This window comes from Rhamphochromis longiceps, linkage group LG6, assembly GCF_057381845.1.
Source record: "Rhamphochromis longiceps isolate RC_006_pf linkage group LG6, R_longiceps_female_GT1.1, whole genome shotgun sequence".
NCBI lineage: Eukaryota > Metazoa > Chordata > Actinopteri > Cichliformes > Cichlidae > Rhamphochromis > Rhamphochromis longiceps.
In genome coordinates, this window is record NC_140562.1 from 37,963,516 (window position 1) to 37,991,393 (window position 27,878).

The window sequence follows — 27,878 nt, forward strand, 5'->3', positions numbered from 1 at the left end:
CATATTAGTATAATTAGCACATTCGCTTAAAAAATCCTACAAAAATGACTACATAGCATAGAATATAATATTAAACATGTAACTAGCAACACAGACTATTATAAAATGAAACCAAACACGACACCCAGATATAACATAAATAAATAATAGCTAGTGTCGCTCCCGGAGCTGTATCCACATCCAGGAAGTAGATGTTGGGAAAGACTGCTATTATCTTCCTGACAGCTGGGAGAGTTAACTCCTTGTTTTTGACGAAGTCTGATGGTTAATTGTTAGCTAATACATAAATAGCTGTATTTATTCTGTCGGAAAGGAAACAATGGAAGTCGACTCAGGTATTTTTGAAGTTCGTGCATTACTTCAGAACATTAATTAACCCAATTTATTTCTACATTAGCTAACTAGCTAATAATGCTAGCCGCTAAAAAGTAGCTAAAAGTTTGTTGTGCTGGTGAATGATTTGACAGAGGGTCATATAACGATTACAGGAAGACCTTCAAATGAGAGCAGGAAGAGATTTTGTTTGTCTGGTTTGGCTCGAGTGTGTTTACGGTGTCGAAACTCAATTGTCGGCTCATAAAACAGTCTGCTCCCTTGGTTAGCCATTGTCTTTTCTCCTGGGAGGCAAACGTAAAAAGGAGTGTCGAATTTTAACAATGTTTTTGTTAGCTGTAGATACATATACTTGAGTTGTGACGTGATGTTATTGTTTGTATGTGTAAACTTATTATAAGGCGCAGGGTGTTAGGGACATTAGGGTAGCCAGTAGTGACCTGTTCGTATACAGTACTTATTAAAAATCTATTAAAAGCTCATAAGTGTGCACAGTTTGAAATATCAGTATCCTGTGATCTACAATTTATCATTAATTACTTTTGTGGAATGTCGAGTTTAAGGGTGCATCATTTTCTTCATTTGTATTGATTTTTATTATTATTCCCATAATATAAAACAGCTTCTCAGTTTTCTGTCACTTAGAAAAGTGTTAGAAAACTCTGTCCTCCTCTCGTTCTTCTCACCACTCTCAGTCAGTGCAACCTCAATTCCCCCTTTCTCTTCCTTTCCACCATCCTCTATCACATGTTCTTGCTCACCCTGCTACACAAACTCTTACTTGAAGTATAATTTTTCAGTTTTCATCCTTTTGGGGCTCATGTCAGAGGTCAACTCTGATCATTGAGGCACAGTTTAACTCTTGCGAATAATGTAGCTATCTTTATATTTGTGAAATTTTAAATGAATCCCAACACTATAACAACAGTACCTTGAGAAGACCTGATATCAGTATGTTAAAGTATGTTAAAAATACATTAGATTAAATTAGATTTATGATATGTTCAATGTTTTGAACTTGTGACAGCCATTTTCTGTTTGTTTTACTTTGATGTTATCAAACAGAAGTCATATGGCAGTTTAAAGGTCTTGCAGATATAAACCAGGTGATTCAGTAATACGTAAAAATGGTTTCCACAGACATGCTACCAGAGGGTTTTCTAGATGTAGAAAAAGCTACATCTAACGAAACTATTGGCATGTGAATGTTTTTTCCTTTTCATTCTTTTTTTATTTAGATTAAGAAGAAGTGTCAGTTCGGTATTTTAAGCCTTAAGATATACCAGCTTCCTCAAAATGCCTTGCTTGCCTAACAGCTGGCTCCACATACAGAAGCAGAATTCTACTTGATGTTAGTCTTAGTAAAGTTTCAGTTCAAGCTGCTATCGAAACAAATGATTACTTGAAATAACTTTTTGTTCTCAAGATACGAGCTCATCATGTGTCAAATAATTTGGAGGAGACCTGCTTCTGGTTATCTGGCTGTTTCTGAAATTCATGGCCACATGTTATAATGGTGTTAAGTTTAGCTTGGTAAATTTGAGAGACATCCTATATTGATTTAACGTTTTCAACAGCCTCTTAACCATTCTTAACCTGTTAGCTGTTATCTTTGCTGACCTTCCTTTTGAAAGAAATGTGTTAATGGCTGACAAGTGAACTCAGTTTACCTCCTTTGCCTCTCAATTCTTTTGTTTTAATGCCATTTCTCAATTTTGCTTTCTTGGAGAAAGACATGAGTAATGAGACTCATTAGCAGTCACCTGGAGAGAATAAAGTAACTGTGCTATAAGGTTGAGCCTCAATGTGTGTTGGACTAAACCATTTCTAAATTTGTAAGTCTGAGAGAGCTTCTATTATTTTTGTAATCATCCAACAGATTTATTCAGGCAGTTTAATTATGACATAATTTACATAGGGATTAAAAAATGTAAACAAAAGCATTTTTTTCATTCCTGGCTTGGAAGGGCCCCTCCTGCTGGAGCTCTAGGTAGTACTTTTCTCTCCACTGCTACAACCTATTTTTTAAATGGTGTTGATGAGCATTTTTTTTAGCCTTTCTGGAGTTTTTTTTTTTTTTTTTCATGGTTTAAATTTTATCTTTAGTCACTATGTTAATATCAGTTTGTTCTCATTTCTTTTGTCATGGTGTGTGGTGGTCCTTTGATAAAACTGAATATATGGAGGGAAAAAAATAAAAAGCAAACTTGTCTAAGAGAATTCAGACTGTGCTGAAGAATAAAGGTGGTCAAATGAAATGTTGACTTTCAAGCTGCATTGTATTTGTACAGTACAGCTGTACAAATATAGCATTTTTACGCTATTTCTATGCATGATTGCACTTGTCAGTAGATCTCTGCACTTATTTCTCAATTTCATAGCAAAACATGAAGAAATGAGGGATGGTTTGTGTCTTTTGCATGGTGATGTAGTTATTATCTCAACTTGAATCCAACTTGAGTCTGCAAATAAAAAAAAGTTTAATTTATGCAAATCTCAGACAACATATACATCCTTAGAAATATATCTGTGCTAGCCCAATATCAAGTGAATCGTGTAGCTGTCCATCTTTTTATGTGGACGTGAATGGATTGGATGGATGGATGGATGGATGGATGGATGGATGGATGGATGGGTTGATCCTGATTTGAAGTGACTGTTGTGAAAATGCAGGGGTAATTAGCTCAGTGTTAAACACAGTCATATTACTTTGTATTATGTATATTTCATCGAGTTTTGTTTTCTGTACAGATGCAATATTAGCATCTGTTCCAGAAGAGCAAAAATAAATGTCATGTAAGAAACATTACTTTGTTTGTCTTTTCAAGTGTTTGTCACTGATCACAGTGGGCGAATCAGCAGTAACCCTCTGCTGGACCAGCTCCCCAGTTACCAGTCCCTGCTGTACCGCAGGAAGTCGTCAACTGTTGGCTCCAAACAAAGAGGCAGCTCTAGAGCAAGGGTTGGCTCATCTGGCAGTGGGAAATGGGGTATAAACACCTTTGTAAGACAAACCGTGAAACAGAAGAGTCAGACTGAGAAGCGACACATCAGAGAACTAGCCAAGCCCATGGCTGAGAAACGCAAACAGTAGGAAACTGTAGTCTGTTATGACTTCTTTCACTAATAGCTAAATAACGTTTTTGTGTGTCAGGAGTTTATTTGACTGTTTGATGTTTTAGGAAACGGTGTGCAGAAGATGCTCAAAAGTTGAGCAGCTGGCAACAGTGGCGACAAAGCACCCGCAAGTATCTGAGGAGGATGAGAGATGAAAGCGAAGAATGGCTGAGCTCTTTGAAGCTCTGGAGGGGAGACATCCACCTAATAGAAGGTAAAAGAAAGACAAACAGATTGTCTGACAGAAATTGTTTCTTTGGTCTCAAAGACTTGTTTGGATTTCTGTTCAGATGGTGCTAATCGGTAATTATAATTTTGCTAAGACAAAGTGTACCTTTGTGTTATGTCAGACTTAAGTTCTCCCTTTTTGCCTCTTTCACTTGTCACTAGGGATGTTTGGAACAGGGATCCTGTCTTACTTCTCCTTTCTGCGCTTCCTGGTCACACTCAACTTTATCATCTTTCTGCTCATGTTCGGTTTTGTCATGTTGCCCATCATCATTGCACCCCATGTTTCAGGAAATATCACCTTCAGCCAGAATGATAGTGAGAGGATTATTTGTTTGTTTGTTTCAATTAGAAGCATATACTAAGCAAGAAAGATGAAAAAGCTTAGCTTATCTGTTATATTACAGGTTACTGCAGCGTGTATGAAAGTGGCAGTCGTCGAGGTCTTGTTAACTATCATAAGTATATTACTGATCTGCTTTCTGGTGAAGTAAGTGTTGTCACATTATTAGTCTCCTGAGAAAGAGTCCACTCTGTAGTTTCTGTACTCACCTGCTGTGCTTCATCTGCAGGGCTTTCTGGAACAGACCTATCTTTTCTACGGCTTCTACAATGTGGAAAAAATCCATTTCTCCCACATAACTTATAATTTGGCACTGGCATACCTGCTGGTCACTATAGGGTACCTCTTCCTCAGTCTTATCTGGATTGTTAAAAGGTATGAAAAAGGCAAACTCATAAGAAATAACATTTATGTGATGAGATGTGGTCTTGAGTGTTTTCTTCTTTCGAAGGTCTGCCACCGGGTTCAAACATAATCTGATTCAGGATGAGGATTGCTTTCAGAGTTTTTGCAACAAGATCTTTGCTGGCTGGGATTTCTGCATCACCAGTGAGAATGCTGCAAAGCTGAAGAAAAAGACTTTGCTCTATGAGCTGAAGGTTAGTTTATACATCAGAAGCATGATTGTAAAACTGGCTAGTCAAAACAATGGCCAGTTTACAAATTTGTTTTAAACTAATTTGAAAAAATGGGTGCTTACATGGCACCCCAGCAGCTACATACAATTACTCTAAAGTAAAAATAAGATGTGCATTTTAATATAATCTACTTTTATGGCTTTAGTGACATTCAAGGCCCCAGTTCCCACATGCATTACTACCGGGGTCACATGCTAATCAGCGGTATTCTGTGCTATCATTGGTAGTCGCTTCAAATCCTCACCAGGAAGTTAAAGGCAAGGCAAGTTTATTTGTATAGCACAATTCAACAACAAGGTGGTTCAAAGTGCTTTACAGAGACATTAGAAACAAAAACAAATAAAAAGCATGATTTAAAATTGATTAAAACAAGCAAACAAACTAACTAACTAAATAACAAACAAACAAACAAACAAAACAGTATGTAAAATCAAAACAGATAAAATCAGAACAATAGATAAAATCAGTAGTTAAAATGAGCTTAAAAGCTTAAAATAAATTTATCACAGGTCCCGCCTGCTTCACAGTGCCAGCAGTTATTTAGCCTCTAACCACGTGAAGTCACTGAATGTCATTCACTTTCTATTGCCCCTGGTTGCCACATAGCTGCCAATTGTTTTCAGTGTTGATGCAGCTCTACCCTGTACCTGTGTCCTGGAGGTAGTAGTTCATATGCATGTTAGAGAGGGTGCAATACATCACTGAGAATTGCTTACACTTGTCCCTTGATGTTCCTTAAAGTAAAGTAAAAGAAAAATTTTATTTATATTGCACCTTTCAAGATAAAAATCACAAAGTGCTTCACAGAAGCTAAAACATAAAAATAAAAATCAACCAAAAGCGAGTTTAAAAAAACAACAACAACAAAAAAAACTTCATTAGTCTTACTGATGAGTCTAAAGTAAAGAAAATTAATAATCAAACACCATCATTTTGTTGTCTTGCCTTATTTTAAAATTCATATTTTTATATCTTTAGACTGATTTGGAGGATGAGAAGATCAAGCAGAAAATAGCAGAGCGCACCCACAAAGAAAAATGTCGGCTTTACTTCATCCGTCTCATCCTGAATCTTTTCGTCATTGGTGTACTGGCTGCTTGCTTCTACTGCATTTATTTAGCCACTATCTTCTCCCAGAAAGCCCAAATGAATGACCAAAAGGTAAGACAATTTTTTCTAATATTCTTTCTCTCCACCCACTTTGATTCAACCTTTATGTAGAAATTTCTGGTAAATGTTGGCAACACAGGATAAAAGGTATTTGTTGTTTCTCCTCTTTTGCAGGTGAATTTCATAGTAGATCTCATTTTTGAGTATCTACCTTCAATTGTTATCACCTTTGCCAACTTCATTACCCCAGTACTTTTCTCTTTTATCATCAACTTTGAGGACTATTCTCCTGCTTTTGAGATCCGCTTCACTCTTATGAGGTAAAATGGAGTCTTGTGTTTTGACCTGCTTACTCATAGATGCAGATTTGAACTTGAAAGTATTTCTGATTTGCCTTCTTTCTTCCTATCCTCACAGGTGTGTCTTCATGCGGTTAACCAGTATTGTGGTTTTGCTCTTTTCTGTCTGGTCTCGGATCACTAAATGTAAAGATGATCCCTGTATTTGTGGCTACAACCACGATCTTTACCCTGTAAGTAATCCTCTTTTGCCATAATGTAATATACAGTGGTTTGCAGGGGTAGTGCCACAGGTACCAGTGTCAAACTCATTTGTATCTTTGCATTAGCTGTTATACATACAGTGGGGCAAAAAAGTATTTAGTCAGCCACCGATTGTGCAAGTTCCCCCACCTAAAATGATGACAGAGGTCAGTAATTTGCACCAGAGGTACACTTCAACTGTGAGAGACAGAATGTGAAAAAAAAAATCCATGAATCCACATGGTAGGATTTGTAAAGAATTTATTCGTAAATCAGGGTGGAAAATAAGTATTTGGTCAATAACAAAAATACAACTCAATACTTTGTAACATAACCTTTGTTGCCAATAACAGAGGTCAAACGTTTACTATAGGTCTTTACCAGGTTTGCACACACAGTAGCTGGTATTTTGGCCCATTCCTCCATGCAGATCTTCTCGAGAGCAGTGATGTTTTGGGGCTGTCGCCGAGCAACACGGACTTTCAACTCCCGCCACAGATTTTCTATGGGGTTGAGGTCTGGAGACTGGCTAGGCCACTCCAGGACTTTCAAATGCTTCTTACGGAGCCACTCCTTTGTTGCCCGGGCGGTGTGTTTTGGATCATTGTCATGTTGGAAGACCCAGCCTCGTTTCATCTTCAAAGTTCTCACTGATGGAAGGAGGTTTTGGCTCAAAATCTCACGATACATGGCCCCATTCATTCTGTCCTTAACACGGATCAGTCGTCCTGTCCCCTTGGCAGAAAAACAGCCCCATAGCATGATGTTTCCACCCCCATGCTTCACAGTAGGTATGGTGTTCTTGGGATGCAACTCAGTATTCTTCTTCCTCCAAACACGACGAGTTGAGTTTATACCAAAAGGTTCTACTTTGGTTTCATCTGACCACATGACATTCTCCCAATCCTCTGCTGTATCATCCATGTGCTCTCTGGCAAACTTCAGACGGGCCTGGACATGCACTGGCTTCAGCAGCGGAACACGTCTGGCACTGCGGGATTTGATTCCCTGCCGTTGTAGTGTGTTACTGATGGTGACCTTTGTTACTTTGGTCCCAGCTCTCTGCAGGTCATTCACCAGGTCCCCCCGTGTGGTTCTGGGATCTTTGCTCACCGTTCTCATGATCATTTTGACCCCACGGGATGAGATCTTGCGTGGAGCCCCAGATCGAGGGAGATTATCAGTGGTCTTGTATGTCTTCCATTTTCTGATGATTGCTCCCACAGTTGATTTTTTCACACCAAGCTGCTTGCCTATTGTAGATTCACTCTTCCCAGTCTGGTGCAGGTCTACAATACTTTTCCTGGTGTCCTTCGAAAGCTCTTTGGTCTTGGCCATGGCGGAGTTTGGAGTCTGACTGTTTGAGGCTGTGGACAGGTGTCTTTTATACAGATGATGAGTTCAAACAGGTGCCATTCATACAGGTAACGAGTGGGGGACAGAAAAGCTTCTTACAGAAGACGTTACAGGTCTGTGAGAGCCAGAGATTTTCCTTGTTTGAGGTGACCAAATACTTATTTTCCACCCTAATTTACGAATAAATTCTTTACAAATCCTACCATGTGGATTCATGGATTTTTTTTCACATTCTGTCTCTCACAGTTGAAGTGTACCTCTGGTGCAAATTACTGACCTCTGTCATCATTTTAAGTGGGGGAACTTGTACAATCGGTGGCTGACTAAATACTTTTTTGCCCCACTGTATGTGTTAGAATGTGAATATTACATATGTTAAGTGTAACTGCACGAATATGTGCCCATATTTTGGTCTCTTAGACTTTTAATTTTAAAAAGTATTAAAAAAATAGTATATTCCTAATCACCCTATAAAATACATTTCTTAAATCGTGACATTGTATGTATGGTAAAATCCAGTCTCTATATCCTTGTTGCTGTCGACAGTGCTGGGAAACGCATGTGGGCCAAGAGATGTACAAACTCACCATCTTTGACTTCATTGTCATCGTTTCCGTCACCATCTTTGTGGAGTTTCCTCGAAAGTAAGACCTCATTTATCCACAGTAGAAAAAAAGTACAGTTCATCTAGTTTTGTGATCATCTCATGACATTTGAAGAGGTGTAAACATGTCACCTTCATAAAAGATTAAGAATCTCTAATGTAACAGTTACAGGAGCTGACTTGGACTACCGTATTTTTCGATAGTGCGCCTTATAATCCGGTGCGCCTTATGTGTGAATTCTGGTTGTGCTTGCTGACCTCGAACTGATTTTATGTGGTACACTGCGCTAAAAAATCTGTCAAAAATGTTTTAGTTCGACTAAGCTACAGAGCCGCACCGCTTGGATGGATTGTCGGAGAATTACGGCTACTGTAGTCAGGAGCCTCGCGGAGTAATCTGGGTCTAAAACTTCGTCCGCTTCAGGTCCCAAAGTTAGATGAATACTGCGACATCACTGAGAGTTAGAAACTGTCTAAATTCCTTCATCTTTAATAAAAATGATCAGCGTTGCTGCTTTACCAGGTGGAACAATTAAGTTTAACATCCAGGCATCCATCAAAACAGAATTTATTAAATTTAACAGAGTTAGAAGTTAGCATGAAGTTAGCTCGCTAGTTTACACCGAAACATGATATAGCATGTTCTGACTGAGATTTCTGAAAAAATTAAAATGTACAGCTCTGCTATCACTTCCAGCATAAATAAGGACAGAAAACTAAACAGCAGTGATGTTTGTAGAGTTACTGAAGTTGGATTAACTGGTATATAATGATGTGCTACGTGATCGCTAATGACACAGCTATGTTAGCATAACATAAACACAGTGAAACTGGAGGATGAACGCTAACTTTTTTCCACTCGATAAAAGTTAACGTTAGGGTTCCCGATGGTTAGGGACAAATGCAATCGCATGGCAGGATGCTGTAAATGCACCAAACTTCAGTCAGGAGAACAACTGAGACAATCCATCCACAATACAAGGTTAGTCATTAATATACTGCAACAACATGGGAATAGAGCAGCTGTGAGAGAATTCAGCATTAATGAATCAATGGTACGGAAGTGGAGGAAGAAAGAGGAATGAGTTGAGTCAAGTTTGACTTGTTTTGTTTCGCTTAATGCGCCCTATAATCCGGTGCGCCTTATGTATGAAAACAGATCCATTCATCGACAGTGCGCCTTATAATCCGGTGCACTTTATGGTCTGAAAAATATGGTAGTTTTAGTGTTAGCTTAGTTAGTCTAAATAAATGTAGCTAAAATTATTCTGTCACTGAAGGCTTTGTTTTCTCTGATTATTTCTGCTTTAGTCATTTTTGTCCTTCTTGTTCTATCCTACCCAGACTGCTTCTGAGGTACAGTAATTCTGCCCTGGCTAAATGGATGAGCCAACAGGAGTTTTCTATTCCTCAGAATGTACTGGAGATCGTCTATGGTCAGACCATCTGCTGGATCGGCACTTTCTACTGCCCACTGCTGCCTGCTATCTGCACCCTCAAATATTTCTTTATTTTTTACATCAAGAAGGTGACATTTTGGTTTGAATGCATGTAGTTTTTTTCCTTGCAAGAGTGAAGGAAAAAAGCATGAAATATTCTAGTAAGCCTCATTTGCAAATTTTTGTTTGCTAGGTATCATTAATCAAAAACTGTCGTCCAGCCACACGTCCTTTCCGAGCATCCAGCTCCAACTTCTTTTTCCTCGGCGTGCTGTTGATCGGCCTGACTCTTGCCTGTGTGCCTGTCATAGCTAGTATAGCACAGTGAGTAATGTTCATACTGTGTTCTAATTATATTTGTATAGTTTGTATGGAGCTTTAAAAGAACCTCTAGCAGAAATATTCATGCCAAAGGTCAAAATCTGGCCACTGCCATATAATTATTTTTTTCTTAATATGGATAAATATAGGAACTCTTACTTGTATGCACTCACTTATACTTCCTTTTTGTTCAGGATAAACTGTTCTCGGGCCTGTGGACCTTTTGTTAATTACGAAACCTCCTGGTACGTGGTGCCAGCTACAGTTTCTCAGCTACCCAAAGGAGTCGAAAAGCTTCTTCGTGCTCTCTCTTCAGAGGCCTTTGCTGTCTCTTTCTTTGTTATCACATGGTTGGTCCTCTTATTATATATTTTCACCTTTTTAACATTGTTTTTCCTCTGCTGTAATTTTATACTTTGTTTCCATGTTTTTTCCAGTTTGGCCATGTTTTATGTGATTGCACTTGCTGGAGCACACAAGAGGGTCATTAATGAACTAAGACACCAGCTAGAAATGGTAGGTCTTATTCTCTCCCCCCCCCCCAAGGGAGGGAGTATGTAATTGGTTCCGTTTGTTAGAAGTCTAGTGCCCACACTTTTAAAGATATCGTTTTCAAATTTTGTGTGATTGTAGGTACAGATAACGGCTTAATTTATTGTTGGTGAAAATCTAGTCGAAGTTACACACCTTATTTTTTCAATATGTTCTGTACGATATCAGTAATTAAAAACATCATAAAAAGTCAAAGTTTTATTATAGCTCTTGTCCTTCAGGGGGAGTTGCGTACTCTGAGTGTTCTTGTTATCAATTCAGTTATTGCCAAATACAGTGTGAACTGAAATCTGTTTGTGTTAATTTGTCAATCAGGAGGGCCGCGACCGGCGTTTCCTGATCCAGAAGCTGTGCCAGGCCCAGAAGCGCTCAGGTGTGAGATCCCCACAATCCAAATTCCAACCCCGCCGCAGCAGCAGCAGAAGCAGTCCTAGCTACCACACTAGCTTCGCCACCAATTTCAGTGATGCGGTGTTCCTGGCCCATGCAGCTCCAAGCTCCTCCACTCAAGTTTAAGGCAAAGGCCTTATTTTACTGAACAAAGCAGAGGTGCATGCTTAGACAATTCTTCAATTGTCTAAGCAGACAATTGAACTTTTCAGACTAATATCTTAAATGTGTTTAATTAACTGTGAAAACACTGCATTGTAAACAAATATCCTGTTCACAGTGCTTCTGACCTTTTCAGTGGGTTTTTTTGGTGTTTGTTTGTTTGTCCAACAAAACAGTCTGAATATTTGTGAATATATGAATTGACAATCTCAAAAAAAAATTTTTTCCTTTAATCAAAACTTTATTTTTGTTGAGCTGTAGAGTATTTACTTGCATGTAATCTTTTCCTTCTGAGAAGGACTTCGATTCTTTTAAACTACTGGACTTGTTTTTAAAACTTTTCTCAATCTCATGCACTTTAAATGTATTAACGCAGGGTTTTGGGGGTTTGTTTTTTTTTTTTTTTACTACAGCTTCCTTGTTGACTTGTTTATTTGTGGGTGTTGTTGCATATGCAAATGAATATTTATGACTGTGCCTAATACATTTTGAATGAAATTACTTTTAACACTACTTTTTACTTAGTTTTAGTACCTTTTTAAAATATCTTCTGGACTGTGGGCATGTTATTAACAATGTCCCTGCTCTGGGGTTGTTGTTTTTTTTGTCAGATTTGGGTGAAAATACTCTTGTACTTTCATGATGCCTTAATGTGACTGTGGGTACTGTACATATAAAATAAATGTTTTCTTAAGTATATTTTCTCCTTTTTTTTTTTTCTTTTTTTTTTAAATCTCACTCTGTTAGTCTCATGTTCTTACATGAAGGGTATGCAGATATTTTATGGAACAAACTGATATAAGTGAATGTGCAATACTCAGTTTTGAATAGTCAGATGGTGGTAAAATCTCTGTCATGGTGCTATGACAAAAGGCAGTTGGATGATATATAAAAAGTGATAAAGGGTAATCAAGGAGAGGGTAATAATAAGATTACGAATTGGCTATTGAAAAAGTAAATGGAATAATTACAAGGCCAACACAATACGCTAACACTATAGATGAGTTAATTGGTATTTTTCTCCTCCTACTTTAAGTATAGTATTTTGCAGGGTATGATACTTCCAGAATATGAAAAAGCAATGTCCTCTCCAGCAACCGAGATGTTAGAAAATGGATCAGGGATGTTAGGGTTCGGTAAAAACGTAGACGTTTGTAACTTTAACCAGAAGAGGGCAGTGATACAACTTAAAACGTTACAAGCGGCCGTGAGCGAATGAGAAAATGGCACCTCCTACCCGCCAGAGGTCGCTGCAGACGCCGCCTGTGACAGTTCATTGACAGCCCCTCAGCTGGTACGGAACCGGAGGCAGCGTGCGGTTGCTTGGCTCAACCAGTCAAAATGCTCAGAATTACGATCCGGGCAGAAATGGGATCCCTTTGGATTTTATTCGGTGTCATCTACTCCCAGTTCTTGGCCGTATCCTCTGATGACATAGTTGTGGCATGCGGTGGATTCGTGAAATCCGACGTTGAAATCAATTACTCTCTGATCGAGGTGAGAGTGCAAATGTCCCGACTAGCGTGCTAGCAGCTAACCAGCAGCTAGCTGGTTTGTGGTAGAAAGCTAAAGGTTGGGCGGAGTTTTTCGTTTCAATGACAGTTTGAATGAAATGAATACAAAAGCAGTGTATTTGTGTTTAATCTGTTTCTGATTGCTCGCAAACATTTGTGAGTTTGGTCTTGTTTGACATTGATTTAGCTACTTACTTGATAGCTGATGGTAACTCCGCATTAATATCCATATATCACACAAGGCATTCACTGCTAATCCTAAAACCTGCAGGCGTTGATGAGTAAGTGCTCCCGTCCTAATCCCTTCTTTTTCACGGGCTACATGGGATTAGCAATTTGGTTAATTAAGATATTGAAATGAACTAAATCCGACAGACTAGATTGTTTCTTTGTTGCTAGTTGACATAAATCGCTCAGTTTAGTTATTATAGTATGAACACTATAATAACTTTCATTATGATTAATGATCACTGTGTGTTCTTCATTCTCAGATTAAACTATATACCAAACAAGGATCACTGAAATATCAAACGGATTGTGCTCCAATCAATGGTTACTTCATGATCCCTCTCTATGACAAGGTATGCCAGCAACTGATTTGATTAGCTCTAACTAATTCTTTCACTGATGGTGAATTTAATCAAGCTGTCACTTTAACGCAGGGAGATTTCGTTTTGAAGATCGAGCCTCCGCTTGGGTGGAGCTTTGGTAAGACTCTCACAGAAACATCCCCATAATTCACAAATTATCATATAAAAGCCATTGTGCATTGTCCCATATTCTCTGGTCTCTTTTCCTTTTGGACTTTTAACTGTCATCAGAGCCTACCAGTGTCGACCTGCATGTGGATGGAGTCAGTGACATTTGTACGAAAGAAGAAGACATCAATTTTGTTTTTACGGGATTCTCAGTGTCAGGAACGGTGAGAATGGTCTTCTTGAAAAGAAATTTAGATTGTTATAGTATGTGGACAGAAAGTTTAAGAGTCAAGACTGTCTACTTTGCAAAATGTGTGATTTAAAAAAAACTGCTTTGACACATTTGATGGGGTTTATCTAAATGCAAGAAAACTTTGGAGCGCTTTAAAGCTTCTTTAACCAATGCAACACAGGTTATTGATAAAATAAATGGTAGTATCAAGTGGTGATTAGTGTCTAGTTTCCTCAAATATATTGTGTTTTGCTCAGGTTCTGAGTAAGGGCCATCTCATGGGCCCAGCTGGCGTGGAAGTCAAACTCAGCCGAGCCGGAACAGGGGAGAAGCTCCAGAGTGTCACCACACAGCCTGGAGGAAAGTAAGTTACTCACACCTTATGTTTGTTTCTGCATTATACAGATGTTTGAAATGAACTTGCCCCTTTCTTTCTTTTTTTTTTGTGGTTTTTTGCTTACACAGGTATACCTTCTTTAAAGTACTACCAGGAAAGTATGACATCACAGCTTCTCATCCTTCCTGGACTCTCGAACAGGTTTGTTCACGTTAGCAATCGATATTAAACTGCACGTTGCGTTAAAAACGTGTTGTCCATGTTCTATTATGAGTGCCTCATGTCAGTTTTTTACATCTTACATCCGCCAAACCCCATTTAGAATTGATGATCAACTTATCATGCATGTCTTTGGACTGTTGAAGAAAGCTGGACTTTGCAAGATGTAAAATAAATGACACAAAGTGTAACTTGGTTCATATCTGATGTTAAAATTAGATGAAAAAAGAGTGTGGTAAACTTTTAGTGAAAGATTTAAAATCTCTGTGTACAAAAATACACTGTCAGATTTGTAACTGATGATGCGAATAAGCTCTCCCACATTATTTCCCCCCCCATACCCACCTGCCATCATGCTCAGTACCACAGCATCCCAGTTTCCAATTAAAGTACTGTCATTAATACTGTAGAGAATGCATGATCTCAGAGGTCTGTTTGATTCTGTATCGCTTGAGGGTAGAAAACTTCATTATTCACCTACTTGATTAGCTGATACAGTTCCTTGTCAGGTGAGCAAGGTTATAACTAATGAGCTCCAGCAGTAATCACAGTGAACCTGACAGGGCCATTATTCCATCTCTTAATGCAACTTATGGGTGACCTCTGCCATCTTCATATAGAGTACTACCTCAGTGCACGTCTCCAATGCAAATGCCCCGGCCGCTGACCATCTGGTGGTTGGAGGCTACGATGTCTCGGGGGAGGTCCGCAGTGATGGAGAGCCCATGAAAGAGGTCACCTTCCTGCTTTACTCAGCCACAGTCAAGAGAGAGGTAAACCTCCATAATTTCCATTTTTGCACAGAAATATGTCGACTTTTCATATCCGTCTTACATTATATGTAAATGATCACACTTTAACACTTTACTTTAACTTAACACATTTTCCACGTCCTTTAATTTCTGGAATATGCTGAATTTCGCATTGCTCCATTGGTTCAATTTGAATGTTTGTCATTTCCAGGACATAAGTGGTTGTAATACTTCTCCAGTGGAGGGTGCAGATTCTGGAGACAGCACGCTGGTATACCTGTGCAGCGCTCTGTCCAGAGATGATGGTGTCTTTGTCTTTCCTTCGTTAGCCAGCGGCGAGTACACTGTGGTGAGTTATTGTCGCAAAAGCCAACAGAAGACTGCTGTCAATTTGAGCTATTGTGTCAGAAATACAACAGAAGACCAAATGATGTATAAGTACACAGTGCAGCTACTTTGATTTAATAAGGAAGTCTTTTCCTTTGTGCCATAAGATTAGCTACATCATCTTCTGCTTTGTGAATTCCTATGTTGAAGCCTCTATTTGGCTGCTTCCATGTTTCCTATTTCTGGATGAGAGGGTGGAGTGTTTAATTATCAGATAGCGCCAGCAAGTTACATCCATTAACTCTAACAGGGCATTAGACAGTTATAGATACACGCTAATTAGCGCTGCATAACATACAAATGAGTACTACAATTTGATCCGAAAACCGGACCACAAATACAGCCTTATTAATCTCTGAAAAGCACCAAGAGCACAAAAATGATTGAGTTCATGTTCAGTGACTTGGCTTGGCTGAGGTCAAGCTTAGCAGACAGCTGCCAGAATAGCCACCTGCATAGGTGTCCACCTATCAGTCAAAGCTGCTTCACTCCTAATTGAATACATTGGAGCCTGAATAGAAAGTAAACAGGAGAGTTGGAGCGAGACACGGTAAAGTCAGTTGTTATCTTGCTGAGGAGTTAGAGGTGATGAAACTCACAGCTCCTTATCCAACCACTCACAGCAGGTACTCGTTATTCCATTACTCCTCTCAGTATTTCAAAAACAGCGCAAATTTAAATCTTGCTTTTTTAAACTTGATGACACACACACACAAATTTTACTTCAACAGTACTATTTGAACTATTTAAACAGCTCTAACGCCATTTAAAGAGGTTTGGGTGATTTACTTAAATTAACCAAACAAAGACTTTCATAGGATTGTATTACAATATATTGTAATGACAACTACAACATGTTTTATGTTTCCTGTTTTCTAATCCACCCCACATTTAGCTAGGTAATCCGAATCCAGTGCAGGAATTACATGTGTATGAACTTTTTTTTTTTTTACCGATATAACTACAAGAGACAAGGTGGTATGAATGATGGGTTTTATGAAAGCATCATTTTTATTTGCGAACAATGAAATTCTATCTCCTCTATCTTAGAGATGTAATCGTTTTTCCATCTAAATGTGCTTCTGTGAAATCCTTCACTTCAGATACCTTTCTACAGAGGAGAAAGGATCACTTTTGATGTTGCTCCTTCTAGGATGAATTTCAAGGTGGAACACAACAGCTTGAAACTAGAGGTAAAGAGAACTGTTATATCTTAATTTTTTTAAAATAGTTATTATTAATGTGTATCAGCAAGTTTCAAAAGGAAACAAGTTTTGTGCAAAATATTCAAGTTTGACATTCTGTCTCTTTATGTGTAGCCCATCTTCCGTGTGATGGGCTTCTCTGTGACTGGCCGGGTTCTCAACAGTCCTGATGGGGAAGGTGTGCCCGATGCTACAGTCTACCTAAACAACCAGATCAAGGGTAATCGCAAAAGAAGACTCATGTTTTCAGTAGAATATCTAACTATAGTTTTTGAAGTGGTTCTCTGTCACACTTTAAACTGTAGCTTGCTTTACCACTCTGTCCTCACAGTTGTCAGCAAAGAAGATGGCTCTTTCCGGTTGGAGAACATGACAGCTGGTACCTACACCATCCGTGTCAACAAAGAGCTCATGTTCTTCGAGCCAGTCACAGTGAAGATCGCTCCTAATACGCCTCAACTTCCTGATATCGTCACAGCAGGGTACGTTATAAGAATTAGTAGCTTATTACATAAATTTAGCTGCAGTGTAGTTCTTCATATTGTCATGACTTCCTCATTTTGGTCCAACACAGGTTCAGTGTTTGTGGCCAGATCTCCATCAGCCGCCTGCCTGAAGGCATGAAGCAGCAAGGTCGCTACAAGGTCACTCTGACGCACAAGAGCACAGACAAGGCTTTCATTCGGACTGTTGAATCTGACCATCAGGGGGCCTTCTGCTTTCAGGCCAAACCCGGAGACTACAGTGTCCATGTAAGACTCGAGCAGCATTTTATTTTATATGACATATCCATATCTTAATTTTTATAACCTCTTATTTAATCAGTTTGAAAGCTAATTCAAATGGTATTAAATATATACAAGAAACCGACATATGTCACGCATACTAAATTTTAATTGGTGAGCCTCCTAAAAGATGAACAGATGTCATGTTGCCTAAAGCGCAGATGGTGCTTTTTACCCATATTCTATGATATTTGCACATTTACGGCTTAACAGTTGCAACAGATCATCATCTGAAAAACTCATTTTTCATTGGAAAGCAAAAAACCCAAATCTTTAACTTTTTTTTTATTCAGAAATACAGATTCATCTGTGTCATCAAACCAAAGCAGTTAAGCTTAGTGTTCATGTAGCTGTTTGATTAAAAAATATGGTTTTAAGCAAAAGGATATTTGTTTGTGTGTTCAGGTATCTCTGCCTGAAGCAGAGGTGAAAGCAGGCCTGGCTCTGCAGCCTCAGGCCCTGGACATCTCCCTTGTGGATCAACCACTCACAGACCTAGTTTTCACCCAGTTCATGGCTTCTGTTTCTGGAAAGGTGTACTGTCTAGGTAAAAGTCTTAGTAATTTACACTTTACAGTCTTTTTGAGAAGACAAAGTTTACCAAAGATGCAGCTTTAATCCATAAAGAAATATGTTTTCACACGAGCCAACCTTGTGTTCTCTGGTTGTCCTTTAGCTTCCTGTGACGACCTCTCTGTAACCCTGCAGCCAGCGAGTAGGCAGGGGGAGAGGAGGGCAGTGGCTCTGTCTGGGAGCAGCGACATCCTCAGCTTCTCTTTTGACAACGTTTTGCCCGGGAAATACAAAGGTTTTAAGTATACTTCTAGTTTTTTTAAATTATATGTAAACTCTGCATGCAGTCAGGTTTTCACTGGAACAACTGAGTCAAGCATTCTGTACAATATAAACCCCTCAATCTATGCACACTTCTATTTGAAAGTTATAGTAGTTATTCTTAAATAGAGAAATGAGCGGGTAATCATCAGCCTTTCAATCACTGGTTTATAGCAGCAGCTTTCAGCAGGCATGCCATTACTCAACTAGTGTTTCCCCACCTTCTGGTAATGTGGATCCATCTGTTCATTCCACACAAACTCTTTCACTGCCTGCAAATGATCTGCACACATGCATGTTTATTCAGTTTATAGTGTTGCTGGGACAGTTTTTATATATAATATGTGTGCAATCATTTTTTAAATTCTTTTTTATTCAAAGATCCTGAACGGAACTTGTGATATTTTTCCACCTATAATAGTGTGACATATTTAATTCACATATTTCTTTTTTCCCCCTGTCATTTAAAATGTATTTCTCACTTTTTATTCTCTCTAATCTTTACCACTTGTAGTAAGTATTTCTCACGAGGAGTGGTGCTGGAAACATAAGTCAGTGGAGGTGGAGGTTCTGGAATCGGACGTCTTGGGGGTGGAGTTCAGACAGATTGGCTACATCCTGCGCTGCTCCCTTTCCCATGCCATCACTTTGGTTAGTAATCAGTAGCTCACTCCACTTGCACTACATGCTGCCTGTTAGATCAGATGTTTACACTTCCATATGTATTATTGAATGTGTGGTGCTGCACAGGAGTTCTTCCAAGATGGCAGCAAACCTGAAAACGTTGGCGTGTACAACCTCTCTAAGGGAGTCAACCGCTTCTGCCTCTCCAAGCCTGGTGAGTTTCTTTATTCTGACCTCTCATTAGCTCAACATAGGAGAAATTAGCATAATCAAAAAATATCAGACTGTACCAACTGTACCATGTCCGACTTATCTAAATATACCACTGGAACGTAATAAGTAATCAGCCAAAAATGGCTTGTCCAGGTGTTTACAAAGTCACCCCTCGCTCCTGCCACCAATTTGAGCAGGACTTCTACACCTACGATACGTAAGTAATGCAACGTCGTGTGTTTTTATTTCTGGGTTAATGCAGTGCAACCATGCAGCCAAAGCATTCTAATGACTGCTGTTGACCTGTGTGTAACAGTTCAGCCCCCAGCATTCTGACCCTGACTGCAGTGCGGCATCACATGACAGGACTCGTCACCACCGACAAGACTCTAGACGTCACAGTCACGATCAAGTAATTATGACTCTGCATGAGTAGTCTCGTATGCTCAAATGCTGCCGTGCATTTGCGTGTTTGGTAATGACCAGCTTTAGCGTTTTTTATTTATTTTTAAAACCTCATCCCCCTGGTCAGGTCGTCCATCGAGAGCGAGCCGGCGCTCGTGCTGGGTCCGCTGCGGAGCCTGGAGGAGCAGAGGCAGGAGCAGCAACTGCAGGAGATCGAGCTGCGACGTCAGGAGCGAGAACGCCGTGCAGCTGAAGAGGAAGGAGGTGCCAGAGACGATAGTCCTCCTATCCAAGAAAAGGCTGATGAACTGACAGGCCCTTTCCACTATGAGTTCTCCTACTGGGCTAGGTCAGTTTTTGCTCTTTAAAATACCATGTAGGGCTGACGGCAAAACTTCTGTTCACTTTAGTGTTAACTTGGAAATTCCAGCTTTATATCTCTGTAGAAAATTAACAGGACTTGAGAGAAATTAAGAGTGGAATTCTGACATCTGCTAATAATAACCATCAGAGGCTCACTTGAGTCTAGAACTGTTGTTCATTGCTGTTAGTGATTTTTTTCTTTCTGTGTAAATATGCAGGGCTGGTGAGAAGATCACAGTGACTCCCTCCTCGAAGGAGCTGTTGTTCTACCCTCCTGAAGTAGAGGCAACTATCACCGGAGGTAAATTCACACAAGAAGAAAGTCTATTGGAAACATTAAAACGGACTCTGATACAACCCACGCAGGTTATTCTAAATAAACCGCATCTTTGCTGTTGACAGAGTCGTGTCCAGGTCGGCTGGTGGACATCACCGGTCGTGCAGGTCTTTTCTTAGAAGGCAAGGTGTCACCAGAGCTACAAGGTGTGGAAATATCTATCACTGAGAGAGGCGCTGCTACACCACTCATTACTGTGGCCACTAATGAGATGGGAGCATACAGGTATGAGAACACAGTGATAAAAATAGGGTGTGTGAAAATGAGAGCGAGGATATTCAAGCATTTTTCATTCGGGTAATGCTGCCTTCGGGTTCTGCTATAAATGTTATTGCCTTAGCAAGTCATTATACTAACAGGGTAGTTCATAAATGCATTTTTTTTTTAAAGAATAAGGTTTTTGGCCTGGAGTGAGGTGTGAAGTCTTTTCTATTTAGGACCAAAAAGTTAAAGTTAAAAAAGAAAAAAAGGTTTGAGATTCATGGCTGTGGGCGCAGCCATCATCATTTTGTTACTGACTGAAATAACCCAACAACTGTTGGATTCATTACCTCGGAGCCCCAGATGTTCATGGTGCCCAGAGGATGAATTTCAATGACTTTTGTGTTCACCTGTTTATTCCTCTTTTCTTTATTTGAAGAAAAAAAAAAAAAACCCTGGAAACTTACGAAGCATCAGCCAGGCTAGCATTTTTACAGCAGATATTTTTGGCTTGTCATAAGAGCGAAAGCACAGGTGGCATTAGAGACATTGGCGCTGAATCAGTATGCAGAAAAGCAGGGCTTGCAATACATTATCAAGCCTGTGATCTGCGATCTTGATGCTGTTGTAAGCATCTTAGTCTGTAAAATTAGGGTCACGGGGACAGCCTCACAGGGCTGCAAGTAGACTTTGTGTCCTTAGAGCAAAGAAACATGCCTCTTTTCTTTCACATGAGTAAAGCTTGTGTTGTATGTAGTGCTGTCAGCGTTAATCTCGTTAAAATGACGTTAACGCCATAACCGCATTAACGCGGCAAATCTCCATTAGCGAGTTAACGCGGATCGCCCCGTGCGTTAGGCTGCACGGCGTTAACGAGGCGCGTTGACGCCGTGCAGCTGGCGGTTATGGCGTCATTTTAATGAGATTAACGCTGACATTGTTCCATTGTTTTAGTATTGACGTTATAATAGGCTTTATAGATTGGCTTGTGTTCAAATCACGTTGCATTTAGTAATAAACAAGTATCTTGAAGAAATTCCGACCTTCACTTAACTTTTCCCCTGCTTTTCTTCAGTGTGGGTCCGCTCCACAGTGACCGGCAGTACGACATCAGTGCAAGTAAAGAAGGTTTCGTGCTGAGTCCCGTGGAGGGCACCCAGGGAGATTTTAAGGCATTTGCTTTGGCTGGCGTCACCTTCAAGGTATATGCAGCCATCCTCACGTGCATGTTTTACCTCCCAGTAATCATCAGACGTTTAGGTACTTTTTATATTTGTCCAGCTGTTTGTTCACAACTACTAACCCTCAGTGATTATGGTGGTTGGACATGAGATAAAGAAGTGACATAATGAAAAGTACTTGTTACTGTATGTTTTGGAAAAATGTTTTTTTTGTGTTTTGCCGCGTGCTGTCAGTACACTGCCTTTGTGCTGCCCTTTGTTAAAAGGATCTGCAATTACCTACTGCGACCGTGAGATCCTGACACAAATGATCAGTATTAGTTTCCTTTTCACACTGTGTGATAAATTGCTTTGAAATCTTCTGCTCAGCATTGACAGAGCTTTGTGCCCATGTTTATTTTTCACTTGTACATCTTCTCTGAAATTAAGCTCACCTGTCAGCCTGATTACACCCACAATTTGGCGCTCACTCGAGCCACGGGCTTTCATTATATTTTCTCCGTGTGATCTTTTATTGTGAAAAGATTAAAGGGGTTTAATTGATTTGGTCCCTGTCTAGCAGTAAAATCAACAAGTATTCTGTCTGTGCTGTAGATCAAATCGGAGGACGGTCAGCCTCTCGCCGGCGTGCTTCTTTCTCTGAGTGGGGGTCAGTTTCGCTCCAACCTTTTGACTCAAGACACTGGCATCCTCACTTTCAATAACTTGGTAAGAAACCTCTTTTAGTAGTATGTCAGACTGCCAAACATTGTTGGTGGTTGACGGTAATTGTAGGGATGCTTTGCCCTGTGTCTTGGTTCACTTGTCCATCCTGTATTTTCTGCTTCCCACCTTTTTTTCCTCAGAGTCCTGGTCAGTACTACTTCAAGCCCATGATGAAGGAGTTCCGCTTTGAGCCGGCATCTCAAATGATTACAGTGGAGGAGGGTGAAAACCTCAGTATTGATATAACTGGAATCAAAACTGCGTACAGGTAAATGAGTGTACATTGTCCACTGTTAGCTTGCAAGCATAGGAATATCTTTCAGTGTGCAAATTACTGAGCCTATACTCATCTGCTGGTGGGTACTGCAGCTTGCACATGTGCTCATTGCAGTCTTGTACACTTGTCCTCAGCTGCTACGGAATGGTGCAGTCTCTCAACGGGGATGCAGAGTGGGACGTGGCTGTGGAGGCCGTGGGTCAGGGAGACTGTAGCCTCTACAGCGAGGACACGGTCACTGATGAGGAGGGCCGATTCAGACTCAGGGGTCTGCTGGTGAGGACGGGATGAGCTGTTAAAATAAGACCAGACTTGAGAATTGAAACAGATCATGGCCTCTAGGTGTTGTCTTGGATTACTAGGGAAACTGGTGATTTTGCAAAGTGTGATTTGTAAGCTGTATATGATTTGCTCAGTTGTAATGGAGTGTATGTGATTATACCTCTAACTCATTTAATGTTTTTCTTGCAGCCGGGTTGCAAATATCTCATTCAACTGCGAGCTGAAGGCAACGACCACATAGAGAGGGCCTTGCCGCAACACAGAGCTATAGAGGTAGGCAGCAGCTTGCTTCAAGTTTGTCTGGTGCAGATGTTCAGCATCTTTGGCTTTTAATGGGGTGGAGAAATTACAATTATACCAAGTTTCTTAGAGCTTTAAATATGAGAGGGGTCACTTGAGTGTCATGAAGGCACACATGCTTAAGCATAACTGGTTAGTTTTACATGTTTGGCTACATATTTAGACTTTTTGTCAGTAGCTAATGGTGCAGTTATCTATGTTTAGGAAGTATGTTGTTTTGACTTAAAAGCTGTGGGTCAGAGTTGACTTGGATTACTCTTGAAGGCAAAGCTGCTACTAAATGAAGCTCACTGAGTGCTTTAAGTTCAGGAATTTTGCACACATTTTCAAGTCGTACTCGCACTGCTTTAACACTTCTGAAAACTATTAAGGGGGCTATGGAAAACTTTAGTAATTGAATTGTTAAAATAACTGTGGGAACCCTGTGATTATGACTTATCGGCACCCTCATCACATGGGTCCTTTCAATATTCAGAACAAAAGCAGCGATAATCCCATTGCCAAAGTTTAAACCTCTCACTTCATAATTTTAGCTTGTCTGAAAAGTGCAGCGCTCCTAATCTCCCTCGCAAGGCTGGAAATGCCTTAATTCCCTTTAATTCTCTGTTATTATCACACCGTGTGACTTGAACAAAAAACTTGATCCGTGGTTCACATTGGATATTTTCTTCACAAGTTTCATTGTTACATCTATATAATGAGCTCTATATTCCCTTTCAGGTTGGCAGTAGTGACATTGAAGGGGTCAACATTATCGCCTTCAGGCAGATCAATCAATTTGACCTCAGTGGAAACATCATCACGTCTCCTGAACACCTTCCAACACTATCAGTAGGACGTTTAAAACCCGGCATTTTTGTCTTTCTTTTGAAACTTTTAAGTCTCTACAAGGCTTTTGCATTAGCTGTAGATAAGTTAGACCTGTAATCATTTTGCTTTACCTTTACACTTTCCCCCCCCCAGGTGAAATTGTACAAGAGTGACAATCTGGACAATCCAATCAACAGCGTCTCTCTGGGACAGTCCCTTTTCTTTCACTTCCCTCCTTTGGACAGAGATGGCGAGGTAATTCAGTCTTAAAGAGCTCCTGTTATGCTTTTACTGGTTTGAGTAATGAGGTCAGTGTACGTTTAGTAATCCCAGTAAGCCAAAAGGTTCGTGTTTCAGACCACTAAGACAATTCTTTCCTACTATTAGACATGTATAATGTCAGTGTGAGAGGACATCCCTAACATGGTTATGTCAGGGACAGCGCTCTTCATATGTGCAAATTTACCACCCACATGCTGTTCAAACCTTCTGTTTAGCAGTAGTAGCCAATCAGAAGAAACCTGGCTTAAAGGGAGAGCGGTTTTAAAGAGAGAGGAGGTAAAACACCTTTCTGAAGGTGGTGCAGGCCCTCAGTTCAGTGAGGCCGAGTATAAGATAAAAGTAGGATTATTTTTCGACTGTGAAACATGCAAAGCAACTTGATGGTTTTTGGTTTTTAAGCCAGTATTATTAAACTATAGTGCTGTCAGTGTTAACGCAACATTAACGTGCTTAAGCTGCATTAACGCCGAGTGACCCCTCACACTAATCTGCGTTAACTCGTTAACAGGGATTTGCCAATTTTGACGCGTTAACGTGGGTCAGTTCACGTTAATGCTGACAGCACTACTGAAATATCATTTACTTAGTCCTTAATTGCGTATTTTACGTAATTCATAGTAAAACGTGACCCAGAATACACTGCTGTTTATCCATAGTCACCTTTCTCTTCTCTTTTCTAGAGCTACGTACTGATGCTGTACTCCACACTGTCCCGTTCCCAATATGATTTCACACTGCCTCAAGTCTCCTTCACTTCCACTGGCTACTACAAACATGTCACTCTTACCTTCCACCCTACTGTAAGATACAGATGTTTTTAAGTATATATTTTTCCTACAAAGAATATTTGTTTTGTCTTATTTGTTACAGAACAGTATGTTTCTATATAAATGTGTGTGCACTTTCCCACAGCGTAAAGTGCCCGACCAGGATGTTGCTCAGGGGTCTTACGTAGCTTTGCCGCTCACTCTACTTCTCCTCTTAGCGGCCTACAATTATGAGAAGGTACAGAACAAGTTGCATCTAATCAAGGCAGACTATTCAACCAAGCTTTTGTTTGATTTGTCAATTTCTAAATGTGAGGAATAAATGTCAATAGGCTTGGCCTTGTCCAGGCCAAGCCTATAATGTATTAATACCCTGTAATTCTAATAGTTGTCGCATGGTTGGTTTTTATAGTTAAAGTTTTTGATCCAGTAAGCTTCATTTAATGCCTTTTCCTGACCTGTTTGCAGGTGATTCCCCTTTTGTTACAGTTGGGGAGCCGCATCCAGGGAGTGAGGAGCATGGCTCAAGCCAGCAGCGAAAGTGCTGCTATGGATGAAGCCAAACGTCAGGCCAAGAGACAGAAAGCCAGGCGAACATGAGGTGCACATTAAGCCACATCTTCGTACACTAAACTGCCCGCTAGCATCCGTGACCCCAGCATCGGAAAGCAATGGGTTACCAGGGTTACACTTCTTCATTGTTACCAACCAAGTGCTGTGTGTGCTAGTGAACTTTTTAGCTTGCTAAGGTGTGTTTGAAACAGGGCCCAGGTGAAGCCCAACATGAACCACTCAACACCCTTTACCACCACCACCACCTCCACCTCATCTGCCACTTTGATTCACTGGACCGATAGCTGACATTTTACAGACTGTTTTTTGTCCACAATTAATCTTAGTCTAAGAAAATTGTTGATATTTGTAATAGAATATGAGCCATTTTTTATATTTGTAATTTATCCAGGTCAACAACAGCGTTTTGTGGGTTTTTTTTGTTGTTGTTTTTTTTTTTTAAATGAGTACACTGCTTATTTTAATAGTCCTAACAATGTTTGGGTCCGTGAGACATTGTATGCCTATCAGCACTGGGGCCAAGTCATTGAAACGTGGCTTTAATTTGATAAAGTGTTAGCTTAAAGCAGCAGTTCTCAAACTTTTTTCCCTGGCATGCCTCCATTTAGATGCCACACACACACACACACACACACACACACACTTTCTCAGCATCAGCAAAGTTGATTATTTTACATACCGTACATAAATTATAGCCATAAAGCTTAATTTAACTTTGTATTTTTCCCTGGGTCGTCCGCAACCCTCCTGCAGTGGATTTATGTCCCACCAGGGGGCCCCGCCCCATAGTTTGAGAACCGCTGGCTTAAGGATATTTAAGGTTTCCAAACTATGTGCTGGTTTTTTCACAAGCTTAAAATGTTTTTAACTTGATGTGTCCCCATGGACTTGATCTAAGACTGAACTGAGCCTTATAATCCCATCACAAACAAGGGACTCTGTAACTTCCAGTTACAAATGAAAGACAACCAAAGATGTTAACGAGCTAATATGGGTGTTAGTCAAATGACATCACACAATGTCAATCACCAATGAAATACTGTAATGCATTCACTCCTGATGGCATTTTATTAGGCGTTAAGTGTGATGTTAGACTTTTTGACTCCTCCGTTTGCTCAGGTACAGGATGCGGGAAATTTTGGTTTGAATACTGTGTTTTTGTTTTCTTTGAAGGATGGGCTGCGGTGGCGGGGTAGGGAGTGATAGGGCTAACTAAGAGTTGATTAATTTATTAACATGTTTAATCGGATGTGAACGATAACCTAGTCTGAATGCTATGACGTGTTTTTTCAGAAGTGTGGTTGATTTCATTTTTTTTCTCATTTATATTCCATAAGATTAAATATGTGTGACAAGCTAAATTAAATTTCAGAAGACCCATGTACTGAATCGAAAATGAATATCTACAAAGGGTCGTTCATGACCTTTAGATAAACTTGATGAGACAGGATTGTGATTTCATAAGCTCATTGTCTTACTGCAGAGCAGTTTAATGCACTGTGAAATCTATGTACCCCAGCTCTTTTTTTCTGTATTGAATTCATCTGAACTCAGCGGTGGCTGCCTTTTACAGAAAGATGAAAAGGCCACTGACTATTTACTGAGTTGAAAGATATTCCAATTAGTCTACATTCAGAAGTTGATTACTTTGGTTGGGGTGGGAGACGGAAGATGAGGGAGGTGGGGTGTAATTGTCATTTGTTCAGAATCTGTTAATTTTTCAGATAATCAATAAAGTTTGACTGGAATAAGATTACCTTTTTTATGGCTTTACCTGTAGGGGGCAGTGTAATGCTATAGGATAATATAACAAACAAGCTAAATTGATCACAGTTCGTATTTTTTGACTAGCCTTTGCCAACTAATAATAAACAAACCACATTATTGATCAGGTTTATGACCTCACATCTGGCATTTTGACCTGCAGTAGAGGAAACATCAGGGGGAACAGATCGCATTAACCATGCCTCTTCAACCTCTAAGGTGCAGCACTTGCAAGGCTTGGGTTAATTGCCTGTTGGTGTGCTGGCATGGCTTACAGGAACACTAAAATTAACTGAATGCACTATTTTTATGAGTTATTCATGTAGCTTTCTACATCACCCATTTGTTTAGTATTCTGGCATGTGTTTGGTTTTTCTCAGAAAATTCTCACAGACACAATTTACCATATTTGCACAAAACTCTGGACTAAGTTATCAGCTAACACCAACAAGATTGCTTAGCAAGCTGCTAACCATGAAAATTAGTGCAATTAGCAGATGACTAAAATACAAAAATGGAGCATAAACGCCTTGGACCGCACAGCGAGATATATTACGGTGCTGCGCAAAATTCTTCAGCCAACACAAAGCCAAAAAACTCCCAAAACCTTGAAAATCAGTATTTGGTATGAAAACGTTCTCAGTAAAGACCCTGCACTGCCTCAGTTATGCTGAGTTCTGCACTTTGGGAAGGCCA

General features: G+C 39.9%; 2 protein-coding genes across 2 annotated transcripts; both read left to right on the plus strand.

Moving 5' to 3' along the window:
• Nucleotides 1–193: 193 nt before the first annotated feature.
• tmc7 (transmembrane channel like 7) lies at nucleotides 194–11,818 on the plus strand. Its single transcript, XM_085410610.1, has 16 exons — nucleotides 194–335; nucleotides 3,162–3,423; nucleotides 3,516–3,664; nucleotides 3,841–3,996; nucleotides 4,086–4,168; nucleotides 4,251–4,396; nucleotides 4,473–4,620; nucleotides 5,638–5,820; nucleotides 5,944–6,089; nucleotides 6,187–6,301; nucleotides 8,214–8,311; nucleotides 9,616–9,799; nucleotides 9,904–10,034; nucleotides 10,226–10,381; nucleotides 10,469–10,547; nucleotides 10,899–11,818. The coding sequence occupies exons 1-16, from the start codon at nucleotides 320–322 to the stop codon at nucleotides 11,097–11,099; spliced, it is 2,253 nt and encodes a 750-aa protein (XP_085266736.1). The 5' UTR covers nucleotides 194–319; the 3' UTR covers nucleotides 11,100–11,818.
• A 604-nt stretch (nucleotides 11,819–12,422) lies between these two features.
• Nucleotides 12,423–26,967, plus strand: nomo (nodal modulator). The gene is made up of 31 exons (XM_085410609.1): nucleotides 12,423–12,632; nucleotides 13,141–13,230; nucleotides 13,312–13,357; nucleotides 13,471–13,571; nucleotides 13,837–13,943; nucleotides 14,045–14,117; nucleotides 14,756–14,908; nucleotides 15,099–15,236; nucleotides 16,378–16,467; nucleotides 16,594–16,699; nucleotides 16,811–16,961; nucleotides 17,054–17,231; nucleotides 17,670–17,811; nucleotides 17,941–18,072; nucleotides 18,613–18,749; nucleotides 18,849–18,936; nucleotides 19,089–19,152; nucleotides 19,252–19,347; nucleotides 19,468–19,689; nucleotides 19,922–20,004; nucleotides 20,106–20,265; nucleotides 21,317–21,443; nucleotides 22,017–22,130; nucleotides 22,268–22,395; nucleotides 22,539–22,680; nucleotides 22,876–22,959; nucleotides 23,707–23,817; nucleotides 23,950–24,051; nucleotides 24,759–24,878; nucleotides 24,991–25,083; nucleotides 25,314–26,967. Exons 1-31 carry the CDS (start codon nucleotides 12,477–12,479, stop codon nucleotides 25,443–25,445), a joined length of 3,666 nt encoding a protein of 1,221 aa, XP_085266735.1. The 5' UTR covers nucleotides 12,423–12,476; the 3' UTR covers nucleotides 25,446–26,967.
• Nucleotides 26,968–27,878: the final 911 nt, after the last annotated feature.